General features: G+C 42.5%; 2 protein-coding genes across 3 annotated transcripts in view; one reads left to right on the top strand and one right to left on the bottom strand.

Moving 5' to 3' along the window:
- Nucleotides 1–424: 424 nt before the first annotated feature.
- On the bottom strand, nucleotides 425–3,939 carry cbln2b (cerebellin 2b precursor). The gene is made up of 4 exons (XM_014157192.2): nucleotides 3,625–3,939; nucleotides 2,638–3,204; nucleotides 1,734–1,853; nucleotides 425–1,527 (listed from the first exon to the last, which is right to left on the bottom strand). Exons 2-4 carry the CDS (start codon nucleotides 2,929–2,931, stop codon nucleotides 1,330–1,332), a joined length of 612 nt encoding a protein of 203 aa, XP_014012667.1. The 5' UTR covers nucleotides 2,932–3,204; nucleotides 3,625–3,939; the 3' UTR covers nucleotides 425–1,329.
- Nucleotides 3,940–9,135: 5,196 nt separating this feature from the next.
- Nucleotides 9,136–20,554, top strand: part of fbxo15 (F-box protein 15) — a 30,546-nt gene continuing 19,127 nt past the window's right edge. The window contains exons 1-5 of one of the 2 annotated variants that reach the window (XM_014157195.2): nucleotides 9,351–9,367; nucleotides 9,653–9,823; nucleotides 16,809–16,909; nucleotides 19,064–19,168; nucleotides 19,271–19,343. In XM_014157195.2, coding sequence (XP_014012670.2) covers nucleotides 19,083–19,168; nucleotides 19,271–19,343 — 159 coding nt within the window. In that variant the 5' untranslated portion in view covers nucleotides 9,351–9,367; nucleotides 9,653–9,823; nucleotides 16,809–16,909; nucleotides 19,064–19,082. Of the gene's footprint in view, nucleotides 9,368–9,652; nucleotides 9,824–16,808; nucleotides 16,910–19,063; nucleotides 19,169–19,270; nucleotides 19,344–20,554 lie in introns of both variants that reach the window. The other variant, XM_014157193.2, reaches the window with a different exon arrangement.

The following is a 20,554-nucleotide window of genomic DNA, read 5'->3' as shown; positions in this document are numbered from 1 at the left end:
TCACTACTCACATCACAATAGAGCGGTTTTGACAATGTCAGTATGCTATTGTATTGTCATGTTATTTATCTGCTTTGATCTTAGAATAAAGAAACATGAAAAGTTGATAGCGATCTGTTTACTATTTTCAACAACGAGAGTTGAATGGGGTTTGGTGTGGGCTTCAGTGTGTCGTGACGAGCAGAGCATTGCATTCAGTTCAAGCGACTGCAAGATGAGAACCATGGACAGCGCCAATCTATAGTGCGCTACAGGTCTGAGAAGGACGTTCGCTGTACAGTACTTTATTAGTGGCCTATTCTTGCCACGATTACTTCGACTTTGAACGTAAATTTCTCAACTTACTTCAGACCTGATGTCTTTTAGAACTTGTTTTATTTGCAAGCTCAAAATGGTATAGAATAAAAGTGAATAGATACGCGTATACAATACAATATTTTTTATTAGGCGGGACATCATATATAGGGATTTTTTCTGTTGTTATTTTCACAATGTACATTTGTGAGCAACGTCACTGGACACTAAATCAGTCAAAGCTACGCAGATTCGAAATGTAGAGTAGAACACACCATAATGTGAATATGTACTTTATAAATTCGATAAATGTTTTTTGTAAAAGAGTTTCTATAGATGTCTCCATTGGCTGAAATATGTTGCCTTTTTTCTCTTTTTATGTCATCTCTGGATAGTTAGGCAGCCTACAGTTGGCTTGTTTTCAATATGTTCAGCATCCAAAATGGAACACCATAGACAGCACAAAACAAAAACATTCTTCCGTTCGTGCAAAAAAAATGCTTTGGGCGTGAAAGCACTCTTCTTCTCTTGGACGTCCGTTATAATTCCACACACCTCACTTGACGGAAACCCTAGTTCTATGCCAAAGGCTATACAAACACAAAATAGAGCATTGGAAAATACATGTAGACTAGCTCGGGACTTTTAGTTCTTCGTTTCATATAACCTTCTTCTTATCTGTTCAGTAGTCCGGGTACACAGAGGTACACCGACTCGTCTGTCTGTTGACAAAAGTTAATTGATTCCCAAGTGATAAAATCCAAATAATCGACAAGTGGTAGCCTATTCATCACGGAGCGATCGATTCGGTTATCCTTCCAGATTGGGTTTGGTCGATGGATTTGGATGTATGAACTCCAAGGAAACGTTCATGTTTGAATTAAATAGATACTGTATAGTGTGTGTATGTACACATATGTGTCTGTCTTCTTCCTCCTCTGACAGTTTAGTTCAAATAAAATAGCAAATGTTTGTCTTTATCGTTCCTCAACCGTGGAGGAGTCACGTTTGCGATTTCCGTGATCGCATATTAAATTATAGTGGAAAGACTAGGAAGCCTGAGAAAGTGGAATATTTCCATCCGCCCATGAGTGTGCCCCGTTCCAGCTTCAGATACACCCGGTCCTCGCGCTCCAGTTGCAGAAGAACGCCGTTGCTCGCGGCCTCCCGCGTAACGTCCTGGTCACCGGCGAAAGCTGATATGACCGGGTAGTCGTTCTGCATCAGGTTGACCTGGGGTAACGGAAACAGCACGCGCAGAATTCAGACCTGTTACATCGTACGGTTGGCCTACTCTAATTGCGGACCAATAATGTACCCATTTGGGACGGCTGCTCCGTGGCATAGCCTACAACAATACACTATAGCCCAACTAGGCCAACCATCAGAAAACCTTGAATAGCGATCATAGTAAAGCAAATGTTGACCATTGGTCTTACCTGTATGGTTTGTCTATTGTAAACCTTGACCACATGAAAGCCAAAGCTGTATATTCCCCTCCTTGGCGCCTGGAAGACACTCGCTTTGAGATCGAAATGGTTGCCGATGTTCACTAAAGCCTGCAACACAAAGCGACAAGATAACGCACAAGCAGAACCCAGAGTCACCATACAACAGACTGAGACACCGCAAGGGTTAAACTAGCCAAATTACCAAGCACTTTCACACTGCGTAATAGAGCGGTCCTGTAAAGGCGCGACGCACATTATCCAATGTTGCTCGCCTGTCACTTTCAGTTTTCCAATTGGACAATAAATGTTTATTGTTGAAGTCGATTAACGTAGTGGTCGAATCATTGATTTCAATCAATACACGTTAGTTTGTCGGAGAGGGGGTGGGGGTGGGGCCATCAATTAACATAATACTGTCCATAATGCTCCAGCGCACCAGCTGGGCGTAAAAATACTCCACTTGATGGTTGGAGCATTTACAGCAGCAGTCACATCTATTGTTGCGCCGCAGTGCTTGCGCGTCCCTTAAACCTACACAAGACAGACTATATGCACAATAGCCTACGTATTTTCAAATCACAACATTTGCATCAAGCTGCAGCTTTTATGCATATTTGGGGTAATTACGCACAACGATCACAATGTCCCCGTTATCATACTGCAACATTTTCTTGCAGAGGCTCCCCAAAACTGCTCTCAAGTTTTTGAGAGAAAGAAATCTCCCACCGCATAAACGCAACCCAGGTCAAGTCATCATAACCCATTTGCATGAAAACATTATTCTGTACGCCGCATCAGAAAAATATATATTAAACATATTATCAATCTCCAAAATAAGTATCTGTCCAGATAGGGATAATATTTGCATACGCAAATTCCCGGGACGGCTGACCTGGTCAAAGTAGATGGTCATAGACGTGTTGCTCATGTCGGAGGGCTCGTGATTCGTTCCGCGCACCGCAGAGAAAGCCACCTTGGCGCCCGCGGACCGGACGGATATCCCGAGCGAAGAAGTCACCCCGCCGTCCGAGGAAGGGTTGGAGTCGCAGACCACCAGGCATTTCCCCTCCAGTACGATGGGTTCCGTGTCATTCTGGCCGGCGACGCAGAGCACCACGCCGTATCCCATAAGGAGGCTGAGCGCCAGCATGGCACAGGGGCCCGGGCAGCGGGCTGGCACCACCATGGTCTGGTCGGAACTCTGATCCTTCCTGTGCACACTGATCCTACACGGCAGCTCCTTGGAGGTTTGATAGGACGCGATCACCTGGACCAACCTTACTCCTTTCTCTCTCTCTTTCCCCTTCTCTCTCTCTCGCTCTCTCTCTAACACACACACTTTGACACACGCACACACTTTTAGCACACGCACAGACACGCTCTCTCTCACACCCCCTTCCTCCTGTGCCTCTCAGTTGATATTAGGCTGGTCTTCAAACAGACGGCGTGGTGGTGTTTCCTGGTGATTTAATAAACAAATAACAACTCATTTATGACAGACTATTAGGTGTTTAAGATATACTAAATTGAGTGCTAAAAATGATTAATTGGGATCCATAGAACTATACAAAAACTCGTGCGTAATACGCACGGAATTCTAAGGTAGCCTATCTAGTAAGTGCGTCAAATATAGGCTATTTAATTTAGGCTATAGTTTTCAAATTAGTAAATATTAGTCAGATGTATCACCTCCCATTATTAAATGAACGTTATTAAATACTCATGCAATTTGGAAATCCTAAAAACAATCATTGTTATCAATTATTTATTTAATTTTTCTTCCTCTCAAGTTTAATTTGGCCACTCTTATACTAGCCTACTCCTTTGCACTATCAAAAACACAAATATATGTTTTCCCGAAAAGACGTCTGGACGTTACCTGTAATAGGCCTATCCATAGCGTGGAGTCAGTCTCACATTCCGCATAGGAAGCCGCGCGCAGAGTGAACTGAGCGGTGGGCTCGCATCCTGTGCTGAAAAGGGATCGCCCCTCGCTTCCCTTTCAAAGGCGACTCACGCCCATCCTTTTTATTAAAGTACAAGTCCAGTAGTAATGTCGTGGGCACTGCGTATAAGGGCACCTCACTCACTAGTAGGCTAGAACAGTAGAATAAGCACAAGTATGGATTAATTCGCTTGTTTACATAACCAGTTGAATGTTGTGAGACTATACATCAGTGGCCCACGCGGGACAGCGGAGTTCACGGCTGCCTCCCAATCTGCACCTGCAATTTATACCCCGCCATCCCCCCTTCTCCTGTCGCGCGCTTAATCAGAGATGAAAGTGGCAGAACAACGGATTATCATTGCTTTTTGCGCTGTTCCTATAATTGGATATGTATGTCACTAATTTGAGCTCAAAACTGGCAGTTTTACAGGAGCCACATAGATACTTGTGCGACACCCAGCGGTATGAAGGCGGTACTGTCAGCTCTTTTTTTTCTCACCACAGGTGCATGGTGAATATGTGTTTGACTAATGAGGACAATTTTCCAGCTACCATAATATCCTGTTGTTTTTATTAACAATGCTTGTGTTTCTAAGGCAAAATCATTAGGTGGAAGTGAGCAGCACCTTGCAGTCTTTCATTGTCACTAGATTGTTTTATTAGTTAAAGCAGTGGGAGTATAGCAGTGGTGGAATTTCAGTAAGCTATTCCTTTGCAACCTTACATTTAATTAATAGTTACGCTATCTATGAATATTGATATTATGCATATCTGATATTATTGATGATATTAGCTGGTGGGCTGAGAGGTCGGGATTCAGTTCCAATTATGTGTCTCCCATAAAAAATGTGCAGCACAGCAACATGTGTGATTTCAGTTTATTCATTTGGCTTAAAACAGTTAATACATGGAATCCCCCACTCCAAGGGCCAAGGGTTTTCCCACCCCATACCAGGAAAACTCTGGACCCTATATACAATGTATTAGTATACATCCTGTACACCTCACCTTAGCCCACTCCTACCCTCTCTGTCCAGCCCTGCCCAAACATGTCATAATACCTCTGAAGAACTCTGTGGAAGGGTCCCTATCATGGCTCCTTGTCTCAGATGGATCTGAGAGTTCTTCCTCAGAACTGCTGAACCTTCACTTAAACTTCGTAATGAGCTGTCACTCCACTCACTCTAAGCTTTGCTAATTGGCCAGATTATGCAAGGAGTTCAGATTCATATACCATGATACGTTTGACTCCACTGATTATCCCAGAGGAGCGAGAGGGGGTGGGGGGGTAGGTGTATCATTAAGGATCTGTTAGGTGTGTCATCCATATTTTAAATGCAATTAAAACTGGATTTTCTGACCGGAGGTTGTGTTGGAATTTCATCTATCTATCCGTTCGGCATTGGCATCTGTCCATCTATTAATCTGTTCATCCATTTATTTATTCATTCATTTAAATTAATCTGTGCATCCATCCACCCTGATCCACCCATCCGTAATGAAATCATAGAACATTTTGAAACGCTAGACGAAATCTGACATCTCTTGACATCATAACCATCAACACACTGGAAGCCTTATTTTATATTCCACATGCATGTTCCTTTACATTGAAACATCTGTGCTTTTACAACCACTCATCCAACCACTATCCAAACTGTCATGAAGGGAATAAACATGGTCAACAGTGAAGCCTGGGTGTAGTACAAATCTTCTGACTGATAATATGTGTGGAAGCAGTTGTCTACATACAGTACACAGTATACATAGCTGTGATAGGCCAAACATTCACAGTATACAATTCAACAAATAGATTAACTAAATACAGTGTGATAGGCTATGTTGGAATGAAACCATGCATCCTTAGATAACACAGAATGACATTAAACAGTTAACATCCACCAGTTATCCATGTCACATCATCTAGTGACCCACTTGCCTTGCAGTAGTAAAACACCAGACATTATTATGCACTTGTAGCTATATAGACATCTTAATTACAGCTACCCAACATGCACGCTCCATCCTTCCTTTTCTTATTCCCCTCTTCCCTCCTTCCCACTTTATTTGACAAACATCACAGTGTCAGTGCTGAGTGACAACCCATGCAGGAACAAGCCATCAGACACCCCAGAGCTAAGACCGACCCGCAGGCCTGCAGAAGGACACCAAGCTAGAGCAACAGACATCAAATGTCAAGCAGAGACATGGGGGAATGGGGGGGGGGGCCTAGTACTCCCATTACCAGAGGCTGCCTCTGCCCTGAGAGGGCCCGCCATGGACCAAGGCTCTGTAATGAGGCGAAGGGACTGGCAGTAGGGAGGACGTTACAGCTATCTGCAGTGACAGCTAGCAGAGCAGACCAGCTCCCAGGACTAGGGGGATCCCGACCCTTCGCCGTGTGCTGGCATGTCTGTCTAAGAGCACAGGCATCTGCTCTAATGAAAAAAGACTTAGCATCAGTCAGTCAGTTCTGCTGCTGGCGGCTGGCGGCTGGCTGCCATTGTTTATCTATAGGCGTAATTTAGAACGCAGTCGGGCTTAGTAAATCCAGAAAGATTAGAAACCATGGTGGTGGTGGGATTTCCCCTGGTGGAGTGATTTGATGAGATAGGCTTTGATTAAGCAATGAGGGTTGTGATAGTTATGATGAGTGCTGCTGTGGCAAAGATGAATGGATGTTCATTTGTTCATTCCTCTAATTACCTTGGCTCTATTTGGATATATATTTGTCTGTAGATCAGAGAATATAAGGAAATATACCTACCACTCTGCAGAGTACCTCACTACTATATCCTCCAGAGACGCCAAATACCATGTGCAGTGCATTAGAGAGAACAAGGCGTATGTGTGTGTGTGCGCCTGTCCATCGAGGCCAAAGAGGTTCCATTTAAACCTGTGATTCCAAAAGCATCCTCAAAGGAAAAACAGAAGAAAAATAGATAACGTTTTCATTGTGTTGCGTCGCCCTTCTGAACCCCACATCAATGAGACACCGTAGCAAAATAAGATTCATTTCCCAGGTTCCTCTGCAGTAGTTTGACCTTTGACACCTAGCCTACCTGCTGAGTGCTATATTGTTAACCTAGAGAGATACACATCCCTGGCCTGCGCTGGAGGTTGCTTGCTTTGCTTTCATTTAAAAAGTGAACTGTTTCCAATATGGCCTAGCCACAACTCCTCCCCCCCTCTCTTTCGCACTCTCTATTGTTATCTTTCTCTCCCTAATATCTGTAGGAATCCCTCATCAAAACTAAACTATAAGGCATGGGGTATGGATGGATATGAACCTCGGCACTTGTACACATTTGTTCACCAGCTGTTTTATCTCCCACTCCCTCTCTCTCGCCCACTCCCTACTCCCTGACCACTCTTTCAGATCTTTCCTTTGTGTGTGTACTCTCACAGTGAATTGGCTGAGTTGGAGACAGCTTCAAGTTGTTTAAAACACACAAACTCTCAATCTCATGTTAACCCAGAAGTGTGTGTGCGCCTCCCACTTTACCACTTGAGAGTCTGCAACCAAGTAGCTATTCTCTGTAATTGTTTCAATATTATACAGTTGATGTCGGAAGTTTACATACACATAAGCCAAATACATTTAAACTCAGTTTTTCACAATTCCTGACATTTAATCCTAGTAAAAATGCCCTGTCTTAGGTCATTTAAGATCACCACTTTATTATAAGAATGTGAAATGTCAGAATAATAGTAGAGAGAATGATTTATTTCAGCTTTTATTTATTTCGTCACATTCCCAGTGGGTCAGAAGTTTACATACACTCAATTAGTATTTGGTAGCATTGCCACAAGCTTCCCACAATAAGTCGGGTGAATTTTGGCCCATTCCTCCTGACAGAGCTGGTGTAACTGAGTCAGGTTTGTAGGCCTCCTTGCACGCACGCACTTTTTCAGTTCTACCCACAAATGTTCTATAGGATTGAGGTCGGGGCTTTGTGATGGCCACTCCAAATCTTGACTTTGTTGTCCTTAAGCCATTTTGCCACAACTTTGGAAGTATGCTTGGGGTCATTGTCCATTTGGAAGACCCATTTGTTACCAAGCTTTAACTTCCTGACTGATGTCTTGAGATGTTGCTTCAATATATCCACGTAATTTTCCATCCCCAGGATGTCATCTATTTTGTGAAGTGCACCAGTCCCTCCTGCAGCGAAACACCCCCACAACATGATGCTGCCACCCACGTGCTTCACGGTTGGGATGGTGTTCTTTGGCTTGCAAGCCTCCGATACTCATTAACACACACACAAGGAATTGGTACTTTGTAAAGAGACTGGATTGCTTGATAAAATTTCCCATCAACCCCTATCTTTAACAAACTATAGGCTAAAAGATCCCTATTTACAAAATCAAACGCTTTCTGGAAATCAATGAAACATGCAAAAGTATGCTTCTCTTCATGTAATCTATTACTGACTATTGTACAGACCGAGAAGATATGATCTATACAGGCTGAAACCATTTTGTTCTTCCACCAGAATGTTTTGGTCCTCCAAAAATGTAATTAGCCTATTGTTGAGGATGGATGAATATAATTTATAAACCATACTTAATAAACTTATGCCTCTATAGTTCAGTGGCACTCTCGGGTCATTTTTTGAAGATTTGGGAATAGGATTCACTATAGACTACCAAGTGGATGGCAGTGTACTGTACTCAAAACACATTTGTTTGCAGGTCAAGAAATGCCAAACCCCTAGGTGGCAGTGTGTTCAAAACTTTAGACATGCCGCAATAGAGATCCTATTAAATTACTAGAGGGGATTCATAAACCCTGAAAGCTACATAATGGGGATAAAATGACAGCCATCTTGGTCAGGGAGAAATCCAAAAACAGTCTAATTGGAAGGAATGGTAGAGGCATAGGTGATGCATTTCCTGCTTTCACTTATGCAGGAAACTAAAAGCAAGGCATGTGATGTATCAGAAATTGTGTCATGGAATTATAGTCGACCTAAAATAGAGTTTATATGGGTTTTATACAATTGTACTGTATAAATAGCCTCTAAAATATATGGAAACAGACCATCAATGTCTCAGATATTGTTTTCTTGGAAAGCTGTGAGTGCTATTATATGATACAATATTCAGTACTTGATGCATTAACAACTTGTCCTATCATCAACTGTTTTCAGCCAGTGTATGGTTGTGGATTGACTGCATTGTTTGAATGGAATGTTGGCATATTAGCAGTTCATTTGAAACATGAATTGAATCATTCCTCTAGAACCTGTCTGGCTAGCTAGCTAACACACATACAGTGCAGATACATTCTTCACATGTATTGTTTTACGCAATATCTCAGCGCCAGCAAACCATGTTTGACCATCTACCTGACCAACATGGCTGACATTTTGAGAATCATAAAAAGGTTAAAACCATTCTAGTATTCTAATTCCTATTTCTATGCGTGCAGCCTATCTGTAACCATGGCTACTGGACATTCTAGAACCCTAATTCCTATTTCTATGCGTGCAGCCTATCTGTAACCATGACTACAGGACGTAGTTAGACAACTTTTCCGCAGTTTTATAGAGGGTTTGGATGAAGGCACCGCCAACCGAGGGTAGAGGACCTACAGGCGAAAAGAAGTGCAGACGTCCTAAAATAAGAAAATCATGACCACAAAATCCCCGGGCACGAGCACTCAAAGGTGGGTATAGAGTGGACCGAGTGTCAACAAAGGCTGCTCAGACTACCATAGCTAGCTAACTTACTAGTACTGTAGTTAATTACAGTTGGCTTACGTAGCTAGCTAACGTTAGCTAGTTACAGAGAAACACCTTTGTTGACTTTTTTGTCAGTTTGCTTTCTAGCTAACTTACTTGTGGTGCATTATGCATATAACTAATGTCAAGCTAGCTAGATACTAGTTGTCTAGTTTGCTAGTTAGTTAGCTGGTTAGCAAGCTAAATGTCTTACATCTATGTCTTTCTAGATGCTTGGCTACCAACAATGCAAAACGAGTGCCACTGACACAGAAAAAGGCCACTGTACCCAGCCGTCCAGTACCAAGCAGGGTACCAACAAAGAGACTCACCTCTCTGCTACCAAGGTCTACTAGACATGCTGCCAGGCCAGCTGGCTGCACTCAGAACCACATAGAGCAGTAAGTGGGTTGCTGACACAGGAGGTTGGTGGCACCTTATTTGGGGAGGATGGGCTCGAGGTAATGGCGGGAGCGGAATAGGTGGAATGGTATCAAATACACCAAACACATGGTTTCCATGTGTTTGATGCCATTCCATTTGCTCTGTTCCAGCCATTATGAGCCAACCTCCCCTCAGCAACTTTCACTGTACACAGGTACTGGTAGTCTACACAAAGGCCAGGATAATACTTTTGGGTTGGGTGATGTAACAGTTTAGATAATCCTAGTTTATGAACGGCAATAAAATAATTATCAGTATTGTGTCAAACTTGTTACAGTAGCTAGCAGCTTAAACTGGGCGGGGGTGAACAATTCACAAAATAAAAGTAATTCCATGACACAGGGAAGGGGAAAAATAACATTAATCCACACACACTACTTCAAATGATTAACCAAAAATGATAAAAAATATTTATATTCCCACTCCCTCAGTCATTTGAAGACTCAAATACCTTGCTTAGGCTCTGAGGCCTGAGAGGGAGGGACTGCACTAGACTGTAGAGGTCGACCGATTAATTGGAATGGCCGATTTTAATTAGGGCCGATTTCAAGTTTTCATAACAATCGGACATCGGTATTTTTGGACACCGATTTGGCCGATTTATTATTTTTTATTTATTACTTTATTTAACTAGGCAAGTCAGTTAAGAACACATTCTTATTTTCAATGACGGCCTAGGAACGGTGGGTTAACTGCCTTGTTCAGGGGCAGAATGACAGATTTTTACCTTGTCAGCTCGGGGATTCAATCTTGCAACCTTACGGTTAACTAGTCCAACGCTCTAACCACCTGCCTTACATTGCACTCCACGAGGAGCCTGCCTGTTACGTGAATGCAGTTAGAAGCCAAGGTAAGTTGCTAGCTAGCATTAAACTTATCTTATAAAAAAACTATCAATCATAATCACTAGTTAACTACACATGGTTGATGTTACTAGTTTATCTAGCGTGTCCTGCGTTGCATACAATCGATGCGGTGCGCATTCGCAAAAAAGGACTGTCGTTGCTCCAACGTGTACCTAACCATAAACATCAATGCCTTTCTTAAAATCAATACACAAGTATATATTTTTAAACCTGCATATTTAGTTAATATTGCCTGCTAACATGAATTTCTTTTAACGAGGAAAATTGTGTCACTTCTCTTGCAACAGAGTCAGGGTATATGCAGCAGTTTGAGCCGCCTGGCTCGTTGCGAACTGTGTGAAGACTATTTCTTCCTAACAAAGAGAGCCAACTTCGCCAATCGGGGGATGAATCAACAAAAGCGCATTTGCGAAAAAAGCACAATCGTTGCACGACTGTACCTAACCATAAACATCAATGCCTTTCTTAAAATCAATACACAGAAGTATATATTTTTAAACCTGCATATTTAGCTAAAAGAAATCCAGGTTAGCAGGCAATATTAACCAGGTGAAATTGTGTCACTTGTCTTGCGTTCATTGCGCGCAGAGTCAAGGTATATGCAACAGTTTGGGCCGCCTGGCTCGTTGCGAACTAATTTGCCAGAATTTTACGTAATTATGACATAACATTGAAGGTTGTCCAATGTAACAGGAATATTTAGACTTATGGATGCCACCCATTAGATAAAATACGGAATGGTTCCGTATTTCACTGAAAGAATAAACGTTTTGTTTTCGAGAAAATAGTTTCCGGATTCGACCATATTAATGACCTAATGCTCGTATTTCTGTGTGTTATGTTATAATTAAGTCTATGATTTGATAGAGCAGTCTGACTGAGCAATGGTAGGCACCAGCAGGCTCGTAAGCATTCATTCAAACAGCACTTCCATGCGTTTTGCCAGCAGCTCTTTGCGATGCTTCAAGCATTGCGCTGTTTATGACTTCAAGCCTATCAACTCCCGAGATTAGGCTGGTGTAACCGATGTGAAATGGCTAGCTAGTTAGCAGGGTCCGCGCTAATAGCGTTTCAAACGTCACCCGCTCTGAGACTTGGAGTAGTTGTTCCCCTTGCTCTGCATGGGTAGCGCTGCTTCGTGGGTGGCTGTTGTCGATGTGTTCCTGGTTCGAGCCCAGGTAGGAGCGAGGAGAGGGATGGAAGCTTTACTGTTACACTGGCAATACTAAAGTGCCTCTAAGAACATCCAATAGTCAAAGGTATATGAAATACAAATCGTATAGAGAGAAATAGTCCTATAATAACTACAACCTAAAACTTCTTACCTGGGAATATTGAAGACTCATGTTTAAAGGAACCACCAGCTTTCATATGTTCTGAGCAAGGAACTTAAACGTTAGCTTTGTTATATGGCAGATATTGCACTTTTACTTTCTTCTCCAACACTTTGTTTTTGCATTATTTAAACCAATTGAACATGTTTCATTATTTATTTGAGGCTAAATTGATTTTATTGATGTATTATATTAAGTTAAGTGTTCATTCAGTATTGTTGTAATTGTCATTATTACAAATAAATAAATAAAAAAATCCGCCGATTAATCGGTATCGGCTTTTTTTGGTCCTCCAATTATCGGTATCGGCGTTGAAAAATCATATTCGGTCGACCTCTACTAGACTGTACTCCATGTCAAGTCAAATCAAATCAAAGTTTATTTGTGACGTGCACCAAATACAACAGGTGTAGATCTACCTAACAGTAAAATGCTTACTAACCAACAGTGCAATTTTTAAGTAAAAAATAGGTAATAGGTGAACAATAGATAAGTAAGAAAATAAACAACAACAGTAAAAAGACAGTGAATAATAACAGAAGCGAGGCTATAACAGTAGTGAGGCTGTATACAGTCACTGGTTAGTCGGGCTAATTGAGGTAGTATGTACATGTACAGTTGAAGTCGGAAGTTTACATACACTTAGGTTGGAGTCATTAAAACTTGTTTTTAAACCACTCCACAAATGTCTTGTTAACAAACTGTAGTTTTGGCAAGTCGGTTAGGACATGTACTTTATGCATGACACAAGTAATTTTTCCAACAATTGTTGACAGAGAGATTATTTAACTTCTAATTCACTGTATCACAATTCCAGTGGGTCAGAAGTTTACATACACTAAGTTGACTGTGCCTTGAAACAGCTTGGAAAATTCCAGAAAATGATGTCATGGCTTTAGAAGCTTCTGATAGGCTAATTGACATCATTTGAGTCAATTGCAGGTGTACCTGTGGATGTATTTCAAGGCCTACCTTCAGACTCGGTGCCTCTTTGCTTGACATTAAGGGAAAATCAAAAGAACTCAGCCAAGACGAAGTCTGGTTCATCCTTGGGAGCAATTTCCAAACGCCTGAAGGTACCACGTTCATCTGTACAAAAAATAGTATGCAAGTATAAACACCATGGGACCAAGCAGCAATCATACCACTCAGGAAGGAGACGCGTTCTGTGTCCTAGAGATGAACGTACTTTGGTGCGAAGTGCAAATCAATCCCAGAACAACAGCAAAGGACCTTGTGAAGATGCAGAAACAGGTACAAAAGTATCTATATCCACAGTAAAATGAGTCCTATATCGACATAACCTGACAGGCTGCTCAGCAAGGAAGAAGCCACTGCTCCAAAACCGCCATATAAAAGCCAGACTACGGTTTGCAACTGCATATGGGGACAAAGATTGTACTTTTTGGAGAAATGTCCTCTGCACTGATGAAACAAAAATAGAACTGTTTGGCCATAATGACCATCGTTATGTTTGGAGTAAAAAGGGGGAGGCTTGCAAGCCGAAGAACACAATCCCAACCGTGAAGCACGGGGGTGGCAGCATCATGTTGTGGGGGTGCTTTGTTGCAGGAGGGACTGGTGCACTTCCCAAAATAGATGGCGCATCATGAGGAAGGAAAATGATGTGGATATATTGAAGCAACATCTTAAGACATCAGTCAGGAAGTTAAAGCTTGGTAACAAATGGGTCTTCCAAATGGACAATGACCCCAAGCATACTTCCAAATTTGTGGCAAAATGGCTTAAGGACAACAAAGTCAAGGTTTGGAGTGGCCATCACAAAGCCCCGACCTCAATCCTATAGAACATTTGTGGGTAGAACTGAGAAAGTGCGTGCGTGCAAGGAGGCCTACAAACCTGACTCAGTTACACCAGCTCTGTCAAGAGGAATGGGCCAAAATTCACCCAACTTATTGTGGGAAGCTTGTGGAAGGCTACCCGAAACGTTTGACCAAATTTAAACAATTTAAAGGCAATGCTACCAAATACTAATTGAGTATATGTAAACTTCTGACCCACTGGGAATGTGATGAAATAAATAAAAGCTGAAATAAATGATTCTCTACCTTTATTCTGACATTTCACATTCTTAAAATAAAGTGGTGATCCTAACTGACCTAAGACAGGGAATTTTTACTCTGATTATATGTCAGGAATTGTGAAAAACTGAGTATATATGTATTTGGCTAAGGTGTATTTAAACTTCCAACTTCAACGGTAGGTATGGTTAAAGTGACTATGCATATATGATAAACAGAGAGTAGCAGTAGCGTAAAAGAGGAGTTGGTGGGTGGCGGGACACTGCAGATAGTTCGGGTAGCCAATGTGTGGGGGCACCGTTTCATCGTTCTAATTGAGGTAGTATGTACATTCATGTATAATTAAAGTGACTGTGCATATATGGTAAACAGAGAGTTGCAGCAGTGTAAAGAGGGGTTGGGGGGGACGACACAATGCAAATAGTCCGGCTAGCCATTTGATTTCCTGTCTTATGGGTCTTATGGCTTGGGGGTAAAACCTGTTGAGAAGCCTTTTGGTCCTAGACTTGGTACCGATTTTCATGCGGTAATAGAGAGAACAGTCTATGACTGGGGTGCGTGGGGGTCTTAGACAATTTTTAGGTCCTTCCTCTGACACCGCCTGGTATAGCGGTCCTGGATGGCAGGCAGCTTAGCCCCGGTGATGTACTGGGCCGTACACACTTCCTTCTGTAGTGCCTTGCAGTCGGAGACCGAGCAGTTGCTGTACCAGGCAGTGATGCAACCAGTCAGGATGCTCTTGATGTTGCAGCTGTAGAACCATTTGAGGATCTTTATTTTTTTATTTTACCTTTTATTTAACTAGGCAGGTCAGTTAAGAACACATTCTTATTTTCAATGACGGCCTAGGAACAGTGGGTTAACTGCCTTGTTCAGGGGTAGAACAACAGATTTCTACTTTGTCAGCTCGGGGATTCGAATTTGCAACCTTACGAATTACTAGTCCAACACTCTAACCACGAATAGGCTTTGTCGTGCCATCTTTACGATTGTCTTGGTGTGTTTGGACCACTCTAGTTTGTTGGTGATGTGGACACCAAGGAACTTGAAGCTCTCAACCTGCTCCACTACAGCCCCGTCGATGAGAAGGGGGCGTGCTCAGTCCTCCTTTTCCTGTAGTCCACAATCATCTCCTTAGTCCTGGTTACGTTGAGGGATAGGTTGTTTTTCTGGCACCACTCGGCCAGGTCTCTGACCTCCTTATAGGCTGTCTCGTTGTTGTCGGTGTTCAGGCCTACCACTGTTGTGTCGTCTGCAAACTTAATGATGGTGTTGGAGTTGTACCTGGCCACGCAGTCGTGGGTGAACAGGGAGTACAGGAGGGGACTGAACACGCACCCCTGAGGGGCTCTAGTGTTGAGGATCGGCGTGGCAGATTTGTTGCCATCTACCCTCACCACCTGGGGGCGCCCCGTCAGGAAGTCCAGGATCCAGTTGCAGAGGGAGGTGTTTAGTCCCAGGATCCTTTGCTTAGTGATGAGCTTTGAGGGTACTATGGTGTTGAACGCTGAGCTGTAGTCAATGAATAGCATTGTCACGTAGGTGATCCTTTTGTCCAGTTGGGAAAGGACAGTGTGGAGTGCAATAGTGATTGCATCATCTGTGTATCTGTTTGGGCGGTATGCAAATTGGAGTGGGTCTAGGGTTTCTGGGATAATGGTGTTGATGTGAACCATGACCATCCTTTCCTCAGATGTGAAATCTTTTTATCCAGAAATATTTCACCTGCAATTGATTCATCACTATAAAAGAGACACAGTCCACTTTCTTCACATGAAGAATTTTTGGGTCTTGCTCGTTATTCACTACCACCAGACCTTCAGAGATACTCATTCTTTCTACCCTTTTGACCGCCTCTGCATAGGAGACTCAACTGCCCTGAGTTTAGCAACCTCAGTCTCTTTCACCCTATTCAGGTATTCCAAGAATGTCGCCTCATGTTCTCCACTACAGCTACAACACCTTGCTCCTTGACCATTCTCTTCTGCTACACATTCGGAAACCCCTTCAAAGTGATATTTCTCACATCTCGGGCTTCTTCTTTCTGGAGACACTTTCTACATGTCCAAACATTTTAAAACGATGACATTGCAAAAACCTGTATATAAAAGCTCTGACAGGATAGGACATAGTTCACTGGGGTCAGGTGGGACTCACATCAAAAACACAAGAACAGATGAACTCTTCTCTTTCCTGCCATTAACTAAACAATTCATCCTACGTTCATTGACCACCGCAGGAATATTCTTCAGTACATCAATGTCAGTTTTCTTTCGAGACTCCAGAAATTACTCCCTTGACAGGTGCCCTTTTCTGTAGCTCAAAACATGACACAGCATAATCATAAACTTGCCTGAGACCCAACAAAAAAAATCTAATTTTTTTTTGTGATCTTTACTTTACCCAAAGCTTTCATATTTTCAACAGATTCACCAAGTTTGGCACCAATACTCCCAGAATACTACCATTCTTTCGTATAAAAGTCCTTTCATCCTCACTTCCACCGCTATCCAATTCAAGTTCCACATCCTCTTCCCGCCACCTTCTCCGTCATTTGTTACAGTAGCTAGCTAACTACTTCGACACTTAATGTGTAACAGAGTGTAGGTGCCTCGTGCATTACGGTAAGCATCATGTGATTTGGAAGTGTGAGCTTTGGTCCGTTTGAATTAATTGTTTGCGTGCTCTGATTGGTTGCAGGTATGACAAGAATGCACCTCCACCTGTTTCCTATGGTCCATGTCCTGTTCTGTAATCTGCAGAGAGAAAGGACAGAGTTGCTACTGTCTCCAAGTCCCATGGTTAGAATTGAAATTAGAATAACTTTATTTTATACAGTATTTAATTCTTCAAAATGATGTTCATAAATAGTTGACAAATCTATCCAGTCTGTGTGTTTGTATTAATGTGTTAGCTGTAAGTATCCTGAGTACGTGTTTGGCTTTGTGGACTTGGAGACAGCTAGGTACGAAACGTGGTCATTTCCGTAAAAAAATTCCAAACAGTCCCTTTACAAGTCAGAATGTTGAATAAACTTCATTTGAACCTACTCTGCCGATTGTCTGTGGTTTTGGTCAAAATTTTTGACAAAATATCCACAGGAAAGTGTTATTAACCCGACATGAAAACGCGTCTCTCTGTGTGTGATAATCAAGATTTGTTTGCTCGTGACCAAAGGCGCATGCACAAGACGGAAGTACAGGCGACGCATGCATGTAACCAACGTCTGCATGTGTTTACATGGTTTTGAGCATGTGCCAGGTGATATACACTGCTCAAAAAAATAAAGGGAACACTTAAACAACACAATGTAACTCCAAGTCAATCACACTTCTGTGAAATCAAACTGTCCACTTAGGAAGCAACACTGATTGACAATACATTTCACATGCTGTTGTGCAAATGGAATAGACAACAGGTGGAAATTATAGGCAATTAGCAAGACACCTCCAATAATGGAGTGGTTCTGCAGGTGAGGACCACAGACCACTTCTCAGTTCCTATGCTTCCAGGCTGATGTTTTGGTCACTTTTGAATGCTGGCGGTGCTTTCACTCTAGTGGTAGCATGAGACGGAGTAGGAGGGCAACAACCCAGCAGCAGGACTGCTACCTCCGCCTTTGTGCAAGGAGGAGCAGGAGGAGCACTGCCAGAGCCCTGCAAAATGACCTCCAGCAGGCCACAAATGTGCATGTGTCTGCTCAAACGGTCAGAAACAGACTCCATGAGGGTGGTATGAGGGCCTGACGTCCACAGGTGGGGGTTGTGCTTACAGCCCAACACCGTGCAGGACGTTTGGCATTTGCCAGAGAACACCAAGATTGGCAAATTCGACACTGGCGCCCTGTGCTCTTCACAGATGAAAGTGACAGACGTGACAGAGTCTGGAGACGCCGTGGAGAACATTCTGCTGCCTGCAACATCCTCCAGCATGACCGGTTTGTCGGTGGGTCAGTCATGGTGTGGGGTGGCATGTCTTTGGGGGGCCGCACAGCCCTCCATGTGCTCGCCAGAGGTAGCCTGACTGCCATTAGGTACCGAGATGAGATTCTCAGACCCCTTGTGAGACCATATGCTGGTGCGGTTGGCCCTGGGTTCCTCCTAATGCAAGACAATGCTAGACCTCATCTGGCTGGAGTGTGTCAGCAGTTCCTGCAAGAGGAAGGCATTGATGCTATGGACTGGCCCGCCCGTTCCCCAGGCCTGAATCCAATTGAGCACATCTGGGACATCATGTCTCGCTCCATCCACCAACGCCACGTTGCACCACAGACTGTCCAGGAGTTTGCGGATGCTTTAGTCAAGGTCTGGGAGGAGATCCCTCAGGAGACCATCCGCCACCTCATCAGGAGCATGCCCAGGCGTTGTAGGGAGGTCATACAGGCACGTGGAGGCCACACACACCACTGAGCCTCATTTTGACTTGTTTTAAGGACATTACATAAGTTGGATCAGCCTGTAGTGTGGTTTTCCACTTGAATTTTGAGTGTGACTCCAAATCCAGACCTCCATGGGTTGATAAATTGGGTTTCAATTCATTATTTTTGTGTGATTTTGTTGTCAGCACATTCAACTATGTAAAGAAAAAAGTATTTAATAAGATTATTTCTTTCATTCAGATCTAGGATGTGTTGTTTAAGTGTTCCCTTTATTTTTTTGAGCAGTATACATTTAAACGGCAGTACCGGCACTCTAAATGTTGGGTGAACAATACTTTCCTGTGGATATTTTGTCTCAAATTTCAAGCGGCTGAAGGATAAACCGGTAGAGTAAGTTCAAATGTAATGTTATTAAATATTCCGGGTTGTATGGAAAACTTTGACAATTTTGCATTGCTGTTTTAGACTATATCAAGTATTGGTATAAAAGTATATTTATTAGGCAAGGAGACAGCTAGCAAGTGCCCAGTTCATGACTTTTTTGGACCCAGCCTTATTGTAATTTGTGTTTTATTAGACTGCCACCTGAGATCCTAATGAAGATCCTGTGGAATCTGGATGCCTCTTCTCTCTACTGCATTGGCTACGTCAACAAGCTATTCTATAAGCTGGCAAAAAACAAGTAAGGATACTTTATATCCGGAGGCAGTAGGACTCTTCTCCACTATCTAGCGACCCTATTCAATCACATAATAGGTGAATCTGTTGTCTAATTTTCTTGCAGTGCAATGTGGCGTAAAAAGTATTCTGCAAAATATGGGGAGAGTAAGAACTTGAAGGCCAAGCACATGGACGAGGTTCAGTATAATTTCAATTGAATAACACTTTTAATTATCCCACTAGGGACAAAGTAGAGGGCAAGCTTGCAAAGCAGTGTGAATTCAAATACAAGAAGCAGATACAAACATGCACAGCATACATATTACAAACTACTTATTTACTTTACAACATTAAATATTTACATACCCAGTCTACACAGAGTACAAAACATTAAGAACACCTTCCTAACATTGAGTTGCACTCCCTTTTGCCCTCAGAACAGACCAATTCATTGGGGCATGGACTCTAAGGTGTTGAAAGCATTCTACAGGGGTGCTGGCCCATGTTGACTCCAATGCTTCCCACAGTAGTGTCAAGTAGAGGTCAACCGATTAATCGGAATGGCCGATTTAATTAGGGCCGATTTTCAAGTTTTCATAACAATCGGTAATCGTTTTTTTGGGCCACCGATTTGTCGTTTAAAAAAAAATATATATATTTGTTTACACCTTTATTTAACTAGGCAAGTCAGATTAAGAACACATTCTTATTTTCAATGGCGGCCTAGGAATGGGGGTTAACTTCCTTGTTCAGGGGCAGAACAACAGATTTTTACCCTGTCACCTCGGGGATTAGTTTTTGCAACCTTCCGGTTACTAGTCCAATGCTCTAACCACCTGCCTTACATTGCACTCCACGAGGAGCCTGCGTGGCAGGCTGACTACCTGTTACGCGAGGGCAGCAAGAAGCCAAGGTAAGTTGCTAGCTAGCATTAAACTTATCTTATAAAAAACTATCAATCTTAACATAATCACTAGTTAACTACACATGGTTGATGATATTACTAGTTTATCTAACGTGTCCTGCGTTGCATATAATCGATGCGATGCCTGTTCATTTCTCATCGAATCACAGCCTACTTCGAAAAAGCACTGTCGTTGCACCAATGTACTTAACCATAAACATCAATGCCTTTTTTAAAAATCAATACACAAGTATATATTTAGTTAATATTGCCTGCTAACATGAATTTCTTATAACTAGGGGAGTTGTGTCACTTCTCTTGCGTTCTGTACAAGCAGTCAGGGTATAAACAGCAGTTTGGGCCACCTGGCTCACTGCGAACTGTGAAGTCCATTTATTCCTAACAAAGGCCGTAATTAATTTGCCAGAATTGTACATAATTATGACATAACATTAAAGGTTGTGCAATGTAACAGGAATATTTAGACTTAGGGATGCCACCCGT

The sequence above is a fragment of the Salmo salar genome, chromosome ssa19 (assembly GCF_905237065.1).
Source record: "Salmo salar chromosome ssa19, Ssal_v3.1, whole genome shotgun sequence".
Classification (NCBI taxonomy): Eukaryota; Metazoa; Chordata; class Actinopteri; order Salmoniformes; family Salmonidae; genus Salmo; species Salmo salar.
This window is presented reverse-complemented; position numbering and strand designations above follow the sequence as displayed.